Source organism: Drosophila persimilis, unplaced genomic scaffold (genome assembly GCF_003286085.1).
Source record: "Drosophila persimilis strain 14011-0111.01,24,50 unplaced genomic scaffold, DperRS2 tig00000002-arrow-pilon, whole genome shotgun sequence".
In the NCBI taxonomy this organism is placed as follows: Eukaryota; Metazoa; Arthropoda; class Insecta; order Diptera; family Drosophilidae; genus Drosophila; species Drosophila persimilis.
Window position 1 is genome coordinate 7211782 of NW_020825289.1, and position 9200 is coordinate 7220981.

The window sequence follows — 9200 nt, forward strand, 5'->3', positions numbered from 1 at the left end:
ATAATATATATATTATATATTAGTTTTGTGTAATTTTTTTGTTGGCTGCCTGGCCACTGGCGACACTGTTAGTGTTGGAAAATACTCAGCTGTAACATGGTATCGACAGCATTTTCGCGCGTCTGTCAAACGGTCATACCAATCTAGAAAACAGGACAAGTTTTGACCCCTTTTTCCAACAAAATGTAAAAAAAGGAGTGCAGTCCGAGCTGAAATGAACAAGTTGAAGTATTTATTAAGCCTGGTGACCCAGCCACGGACCATATCGAGCAGCAGTCCGAAGGAGCAGTTGCTGAACTGCCTTACCTATGGCTTATTTACAATTGTCGCTCTCTGTGCGGGCTTCCTGCTGTGGGACCTTTCGAGCAGCCAACGAGATGGATTCTTCTATGGGAAAAAGGACTCGCACACTCTGGTGCTGGACCTCTCGCATAGTCAGGAGGTGATCCTACACTCAGATGCAGACCAGCGGAAGCGCAATGGGAACTGCACATTCTGGGACTGCCTGAACATCTACAAGTGCGAGCATGATAGACTCAAGGTTTACATTTATCCGTTGCAAGAGTTTGTGGATGATAAGACCGATAAGGTTGCCACCACATTGTCCAGCGAGTATTTTCAAATCCTGGAGGCAGTGCTCAAGAGTCGCTACTACACGTCGAACCCCAATGAGGCTTGCTTGTTCCTCCCAAGCTTGGATCTGTTGAGCCAGAATGTCTTTGACAAACATTTGGCGGGGGCGGCCTTGGCTTCGTTGGACTTCTGGGAACGCGGAGATAACCACATAATCTTCAATATGCTGCCAGGAAGTGCCCCAGCCTACAATTCGGTTCTGGACGTGAACACGGATAATGCCATCATATTTGGCGGAGGCTTCGATACTTGGACGTATCGGCCGGGCTTTGATGTCGCTATACCCGTGTGGAGTCCCCGCGTAGGGCATCAACATCCGCATGCTGCGGCCCAAAGAAAGTTTGTCTTGGTTGTGGCACAACTTAATGTCCTTCCTCGCTTTCTGAGAACCCTACGCGACCTGTCCTCTGCTCATGCCGAACAGCTGCTGCTACTGGGACCCTGTAATGGCATGGATCTCTCCACCCGCTGCTCATTCTCGCAGCATCACAAACTCATGGAGTATCCCCGTCTTCTGTCGCATGGAAAATTCTGTTTTGTGGGCAGAAGCCTTCGTCTGGGTCAGCCCGATCTAGTAGAGATAATGTCCGAGAGCTGTATTCCCGTGATTGCCATTGACAACTATGTGCTGCCCTTTGAGGACGTTATTGATTGGTCTCTGGCGTCTGTACGCATACGCGAATTTGAACTGCATTCCATAATGCAGAAGCTAAAAGCTATTTCAAATGTAAAAATTGTTGAAATGCAGAAACAGGTCCAGTGGCTCTATTCCAAATACTTCAAGGATCTGAAGACCGTGACGTTGACGGCTCTTGAGGTACTCGAGAGTCGTATATTCCCTCTTCGCGCCCGCAGCAGCCGACAGTGGAATGCAATTGCCACCAATCCCCGCGCCACCTTCAATCCGCTGTTCCTTCCTTCGTTGGCGCCCAAATCTCAGGGCTTCACAGCCGTCATTCTCACTTATGACCGTGTGGAGAGCCTCTTCCTGTTGATCCAAAAACTGGCCGTCGTGCCCTCGCTGCAAAGTATTTTGGTCATTTGGAACAACCAGAAGAAGTCACCGCCACACTGTAAGCACGGACTGAATATTTCAATGTTTATCCTTGGTATTAAATACGGACTTGTTCCACTGCAGTATCGACATTCCCATCCATCTCAAAGCCGCTGAAGATCAGACAAACCAAGGAGAACAAGCTATCGAACCGATTCTATCCTTATCCGGAAATCGAGACTGAAGCCATTTTAACCATAGACGACGACATTATCATGCTAACGACTGACGAGCTTGATTTTGGGTAAGAATGAGCTGAACTATGATATCCTATGAATTCCAGTTAAAATCTGACGTTTCTTAAAGCTACGAGGTTTGGCGAGAGTTTCCCGACCACATTGTCGGATTCCCCAGCCGGATCCATGTGTGGGATAATGTGACAATGCGCTGGCACTACGAATCGGAGTGGACTAACCAGATATCTATGGTGCTCACCGGCGCCGCCTTCCATCACAAGTACTGGAGCCACATGTACACATATGCCATGCCAGGGGACATCAAGGACTGGGTGGACGAGCACATGAACTGTGAGGATATTGCCATGAACTTTCTGGTGGCGAATATTACCAACAATCCGCCTATAAAGGTGACGCCGCGAAAGAAATTCAAGTGCCCCGAGTGCACCAACACCGAGATGCTATCGGCCGATCTGAATCACATGCGAGAGCGATCCGCCTGCATCGATCGATTCTCCAAGATCTATGGTCGCATGCCGCTGCGCACGGTGGAGTTTCGAGCGGATCCAGTTCTCTTCAGAGACAATTTCCCGGATAAGTTGAAACGTTACAATGACATTGGCAGCTTGTAAATGCCGCAGACGCACTGATATTCCGGTAGAATGATTATGAAAATACCAAAGACTTATGGGAATAGCGCTCAAGTTTAGAAAGAATCTTTTCTGTTGCATTCGAATATATCAATGAACAATCCTAAGTCAAAACCAGCGCTATTTGGTGCGCACTCACTGGATAGAAAACTCACATAGAAAACTGTTTTAGTTTGGAGTGATGAATCCTGGACTGGAGGACACACCTACAAATATCCATATTAAAAGTTGATATTATCGTAGAAAAGAGTTTAATTTTAATGATGATTAGCCCAAGGCTAGCACGACTGCACGAATGGGATTCGTTTTAAGCGGACTTTGGAAATTATTAGGCGTGGAAAAAGTGATGAGAATATTTTAAATGCTAAGCTAATATCAATACGATACTTTTGGTGCTCTGTTTTTATGGACTAGGCTTCGTTTATGGATGCCAAATACTCTTTGTAGCGTTGTTCCTGTTGCTGCTGCAGTTTTTGAAGCTTTTTCACTTGTCCTTTGCTAATCTCTTTGCCTTCCTTGTCGAGAGTTGGCAGGCCCTAGGATTTGATTTGACTTAATAAGAATGCAAATTCCAGCTGTGATTCATGTTTTACTTACATTCTCATCGAAGGCCGAGTACTTTTCCGTTTCGCCAAGGAACATCTGCTTGGGATTGACGCGACGCTGCGCATCCTTGGCTGCTGCGGCTGCGGCAACTGCCTGCTTCTTCCGTTCCTTCTCAGCTGCTTTCTCTGCTTCGGCGGCCAGTTTCGCCTCCCGCTCGCGCAAAAGCGAGTCGCGATCAACCAGCTTGACGGCAAACTTGCCACCATCTTTGTCCTCGAGTCGGACACCCAAATTGGGCAATATATTGTCACGCAGGTCGTCGCACAGCTTTAAGATATCGAATGCCTTTAATGCCTTCGCCTGCTCACGCACCAAGTTGCGGAATTCCGCCAGAGTTTGGACATAGGGAAGCACTGTCGTCTCCAGATCGCCACCAGCTGCCTGAGGCCCGGCTCCGCCGCTCACTGGGAATCCGATGCCACCTCGTGGTCCAGCAATGGCGCCAAACACATGCAACAAGTCGGTTATGTATGTGGCCACATTGCGCAGCAGCAGGCTATTCAGTCTCGACTTGTTGTCCCGTATGTAGACATTGGAGGCGGAAACAAGCTCCCGAATGGCATCGAGAGCACTGCGCGTGTCTACGTTGTCTGTATCGTGAAAGAATTCATTAGTGAATTTAATTTATGAACAAACGTTTCCTCAAACGAGCACTAACCACAAAGGGCCGCATGCACTTGCACCTGGGAGCTGGAAAACTTCTTCTGCAAGGCAGCCTCAACATCGGTCCAGGCATCAAACTGCCGTCGCGGCTCTTCAGACAGCACGTGACGGGTCAGGTCTTTCACATTCAGGAAAAACTCCTGCAGGGACAAGCTTTAGTACTAGGTTGCTCTCATTGTATAAAATTTGATGGTGCTTACGTTAAGGAACTTCTCGTATTGCGTCGCCATTTCCATGGTGTTCTCGGAGTAGTCGAGCGTATCCTTCCACGAGTGGAGGAGGAAGGCCAGACGTAGCTGGGTTGCCGAATGCTTTTTCAGCGCCTCTTGAATGGTGACGAAATTCTTGAGAGACTTGGACATCTTGCATCCGGCAATTGTGAGATGGCCAGTGTGTAGGAAGTATTTGACCCACTCGGACTCGTTGAATGCCGCCTCCGACTGGGCCAACTCATTGTCGTGGTGTGGGAACTTTAGATCCACGCCACCTGTGTGTATGTCGAATGTTGAACCGAAGATGTCCGAGGCCATGGCGGAGCACTCGATGTGCCATCCGGGACGACCTCGTCCCCAGGGACTGTCCCACCAGGGCTCGCCGGCCTTGCTGGCCTTCCACAGGGCAAAATCGTTGGCCGAACGCTTCTCTGAGAGTCGATCCTCGGCCACAGACAAGTCCCCTTCACCCTCCTGCAGTGACTTGGTGTCGCCATATGCCTCTGGCACCAGCTTGGCGTAGTGATGCTTCTCTTTCCTGTCGAAGCCGTTTACATCAAAGTAGACGGAATTGTTGGCTGCATAGGCGAGGCCGTTGTCGATGATCTTTTGAATAAAGGCCACAATCTGTGGCACGTATTCTGAGACCCGCGTGAGCACATCTGGTGGGAGAATCTGGGATTTCCCAAGAGATACAATAGGGTAAAGTTCTGGAACTCATTTTTTATGACTCACGTTTAGTGACTTCATGTCGTTGTGAAACTGGTCTTCCCAGAAGCGGGGCAGAGACTCAAAGACAGCATTGTCATTGATCTCAGCTCCCTTCTTGCCATCCAACCACTCTGCAATCGGGTCCTTGGCTTCGTTTAGGTAGTGTTGCCGCTTCTCAGCGATGCCCTTTTCGTCACCTTGGCTAACTGCCGTTGTGAGTGCAACAACGGCATCGTTCATACGCTGCAGAGTCTTGTCCAGCATCACCTTCTTATCGGGATCCGTGTTCTTTGCGCACGTTTCCTGAAATCGCACGAGCACTTCCTTCTGATGATCCAACAACTGGTCGAGGGGTAAATTCGCTGATTCGCCGGCATATTCTTCGAAGAGATGATTCTGACGAGCGCGCTTGATGATTTTGTCATCGATGTCCGTGATGTTCATCACATAGTGGATGTTGTACCCAAAGTAGTCGGCCAGAATGCGTCTCAGAATATCGAAGGAAATGTAAGACCTAAGAACGGAACAGATAAGATACCCACTCTGCGATGGTGATGTGGCGCTTACCGTGCGTGTCCCATGTGCGAGGCATCGTAGACAGTCGGACCGCAGCTATACCAGGTTACATTGTTCCCATCCAGCGGCACGAAATCCTCCTTTTGTCTCGTCAGGCTGTTGTACAGCCGTAGCTTTGGCCGCTCCGCTGGCTTCGGTGCTTGCCACGCAGGTTGTACACGTTTAGACATTATTCTTTATATTGGTAAATAAATCGGCAAATATTTCGTCAGCAGAGAAACAGTTCTGTCGCACTGGCAACACCGCTCGCCCGACCTGGCGTTGCCGGACCGATGAAGCGGACAGGACCATGTTTGGACTATTTATTATTCAAAAAAAATTAAAGGATATGCTGATGTTTGCGAGTTTGTGACCCGGCTTGGTCATTTGATAAATTTATTTGTCTCTATAAGCTATACAAATATAATTTAGAAATTTGTCTGACTAGCTAAAATTGTGGTATTGGATTCTGGGTACAATTTCTCTTGTACCGTAGTAACTATATTTTGAATTTAAGCCGAAGAGAGTGGCTTACAGGCGATCATGTAAACTGGATAAAGGTCCTTTGGAAAGTTTTGCTGGCGCACTTTCCGCACAATCCGAAATCCAGCCGCCTTTAACGAGATATCGTAGTGCTCCAGAGGTCGAGTAACTGAGGAATCCTCGTCGTCAACGATTATCTCCTTTGATTTGGTTACGTTCTCCTTAAGGACAAAGAAAGCGCCCGGCGCCAGTCCCTGCCGGATGCGTCGAAAGAAGTCGATCAAGTCCAGCTCAGTGAGATGTCCTAAGACCCATTGACTCCAGATGAGGTCGTATTTCTTTGTGGGAGTGAATTTCTGTAGTCCAACGTTGTAGATCTCCCCCAAGCTGCCGACTGGCGTGTTTTCAGTTGTGCAGTACTCCCGGGCCTTGTTGGCAAAAGCTGGGTCTTGCTCCACAAGATCCACGCAATGGAAGCGAGGTATTAGCAGGTGTCTAGTAATGCGGCCAATACCGGCTCCGCAGTCCAACGCCAGCTTGTTTCCCGGCACCCTTATTTCGCGTAGGAAGTTGTTGGAGCCCTGTATATCGGTGGCGCTGATGTATCCCATGCCTCCCAGCATCCCGTTGACTGTGGCTGGCACTCCCGACCAATATTTTTGCGCTTTGCCATAAAATTTTGGCTCCTGAGCATTGCTTGCATCGGAACTGATTGCGACCGCATCGGCTACCTTTGATTCCGGTCCATTTCTGTTTTCCTGCGTGCACTCCTTGTCCTCGCTGCTGTCCATTTCGTCTTTTAAAGTATTCACACACTTTTCGGGAGCCGGTCCTTCAGTCAATGGCATCTTTTTTTGCTTTGAGTTGTGTCTCAAATAAACAAAAATGTCAACAAAAAATTAAACCAAAGTGTGTAAATCAAACGTACGATGAAAAATCGAACTTAACCCACTTAAGCCCCCGTTATTTGAACAGGATAGCAACCTGAGTTAAAACGCAGAAAATAGTACTAATAATAATAATTCATCTTGTAGATTCATCCAATCCTTCATCTTTCCTTATAACAAAGACCAAGACATCTTTCACCAGAACGGTGAATATTTAACTACCCCCTGGTCTACAATGGGTTAATCGATCTATGCCCATGCTCAGAAATAATATTCCTTGATTTTAATATTCGGCTTAATATTACTGGCTAGCTAAGACACTCAGCCTTAATCAAATAGTTTTATCCGATTGATGATTCGATTTTCTACAGGATTGGTTTATTTAAGGAACTACCCTTTTTTGGATTGTGTCTAAAATAATGTTTAAACAAAAAAGGTAACAAAAAAGCTAAACGTAAGTGTAAGCGAAATGATTCAGCCATGAGTATGGACGTTTTTACACCCTATTTCATTTGACTGATAGAACAATTCTGTTTTTTAAGCTTTCAACCTTAAATTATAATTACCTTTTCTTAGATTGAGTTTGTTTAGACCTATTTATGCATGTGATAAGTTTCCTGTATCTCGATCCCGATAACCATTTTTAGTCTCTGTAAGAAGACATTAACTCTGCCATAGTTTTTACTACTGTGAACTTCATGTGTTAATCTAATCTTTATATAATTTAATGATCGTCATATTTGTCACCAACCTCATGGGACACATGAGCTGTGCTCGAATCAGTATTCCTTGAACAGTCGCAAACAGAAGAACACTTAATAAATATGTGGAAGAAATTGATTTTTGCTGTGGTGCTTGTAGCCTTTGTGGGCGTGCGATTCGGTAAGAAAATTTAGTTTGATTCTGATGATCCAGTTGATAACCGAATCAATTTAATAATTAGCCAGCTCGCTGACCTGCTACAGCTGCAATGATGCCACTTCTTGCAAGAACCCCACGGTCCAGACATGCTCCAACGCCACGGCCAATGCCACCAGCGACTGGCTTTCGACGTACCACAACGATGTGCCCGAAGTAGGTGGCAGCCAGAGCTTCTTGTGTGCAAATCTCACCTACTACACAGGTCCGGAAATCCCGCCCACAACACCTCTTGGCCCTAACAACACGCTTACGAGTGAGTTCCTTGGCTGTGCCCATCCGGATATCAGGATCTGTGCTCGTAATCTGACCGATCCGGATGCCAGGGCCAACTGGAAGTCGCACTGTGGCGTCTGCTATACTGACAACTGCAATTACGATGGACCCGCGGGAACCTTCAGTGGTAGTGCGTACACCATAATTGGCTCTATCTCTGCGCTGCTATTGACCAAGGTTCTCAGTTAATTTTTAATAAAGTGCTTCAACGTTGTACGGAATCTTAATGATAACCTGATCGCATGTCTCTCCCTACACAAAAACTGACCGGTGAAGAGAACTTCAGCTTAAACCAAAAAGCCGTTGAGTAGTTGTGCCTTGGCCAAGCAATATGTGTGGTCACACTGGCTTTAATTTGAAGCATTTTAACAGTCTGGCAGCACATTCGTGCGTGCCAAATTTAAATTTAAAAGGATATTCGCAATTTATGTATATATATTAACGCAAAAAATGGTATGAGTGCAATAAAGTTCCCTTTTCGATGGTTTCCTGGGCTATCGAGCTTCCATATTTTCCTTCCTTCTCTACAAAAGCTTATCTCAATCAAGAGCTTTCCATTTCACACCTAATGTGCGTTATAGCCCTTCGGCAAATTATATTTAATTCCATTAAGGTCATGAAAACCGAACAAACGACAATCAATGAGTGAAATTATATTTTTTTTTTCACAATAGGTGAAATAGGTGAGTCAAAGGTATGTAGTCCGTCCAAAATTTATATCCGCTTGGAAACCTGTTCAGAACGATCCAAAAGACTTGCCTTTTTAATCGCTAGCAATTCTGAGTATTATGATGATTTATACCTTTTGCAAAGGGCTATCGTGGGGGTTTATGGTTGGTGGTTTCGATTTTTAACCTAATTTGACTGATTGTGGGGTAGGTAAAGGTAAAGATAAGTAACGATAAGATAAAAGAAAATAGTTGTGAGAGTTTACAATTTTAAAATAACACCTATGCATTAATATGTGTATGTATTTCCCCCATCGGCTCTTTTAACGATAATCTAATCGTATTTCGTCCGTGGTATCTCTCTCGTAAATATCGGATCGTTAAAGAGTACAAACAAACCTGTGGCGTAATTTGAAAAGCCGTTGAAGCTGGATAACATTAAACTTCAGTAGTTTTGGTATTTTTCGGTACTCCAGCAGTCTGGCAGCACATTTGTACGCGGCAAATTCAAATTTAAAAGACTACTTTTTTATATATCTCCTTTTTTTATAGGGTTACCTTTTCAGGCTCCTAATCAGTTTGTCTGCTCAAAACGACTCCCGAGTTGCAATATATCAGTTTTTCATATCTTTGGTCCAATTTCATTTGAAACTGCTTGATTAAATTTGGCAACTCGAAATGCAGAGACGAAGGAATCATCAAATATGA

At 45.7% G+C, this 9200-nt stretch overlaps 4 protein-coding genes across 4 annotated transcripts; 2 read left to right on the forward strand and 2 right to left on the reverse strand.

Moving 5' to 3' along the window:
• Window positions 1–158: 158 nt before the first annotated feature.
• Window positions 159–2881, forward strand: LOC6590702 (exostosin-2). The gene is made up of 3 exons (XM_002016024.2): window positions 159–1706; window positions 1772–1931; window positions 1994–2881. Exons 1-3 carry the CDS (start codon window positions 215–217, stop codon window positions 2493–2495), a joined length of 2154 nt encoding a protein of 717 aa, XP_002016060.1. The 5' UTR covers window positions 159–214; the 3' UTR covers window positions 2496–2881.
• LOC6590205 (cysteine--tRNA ligase, cytoplasmic) lies at window positions 2748–5481 on the reverse strand. Its single transcript, XM_002016025.2, has 6 exons — window positions 5273–5481; window positions 4730–5219; window positions 3983–4669; window positions 3778–3922; window positions 3111–3709; window positions 2748–3049 (listed from the first exon to the last, which is right to left on the reverse strand). Exons 1-6 carry the CDS (start codon window positions 5449–5451, stop codon window positions 2924–2926), a joined length of 2226 nt encoding a protein of 741 aa, XP_002016061.1. The 5' UTR covers window positions 5452–5481; the 3' UTR covers window positions 2748–2923.
• A 137-nt stretch (window positions 5482–5618) lies between these two features.
• LOC6590206 (alpha N-terminal protein methyltransferase 1) lies at window positions 5619–6612 on the reverse strand. The gene has a single exon (XM_002016026.2). It carries the CDS (start codon window positions 6589–6591, stop codon window positions 5773–5775), a length of 819 nt encoding a protein of 272 aa, XP_002016062.2. The 5' UTR covers window positions 6592–6612; the 3' UTR covers window positions 5619–5772.
• An 832-nt stretch (window positions 6613–7444) lies between these two features.
• On the forward strand, window positions 7445–8297 carry LOC6590207. Its single transcript, XM_002016027.2, has 2 exons — window positions 7445–7512; window positions 7574–8297. Exons 1-2 carry the CDS (start codon window positions 7455–7457, stop codon window positions 8011–8013), a joined length of 498 nt encoding a protein of 165 aa, XP_002016063.1. The 5' UTR covers window positions 7445–7454; the 3' UTR covers window positions 8014–8297.
• Window positions 8298–9200: the final 903 nt, after the last annotated feature.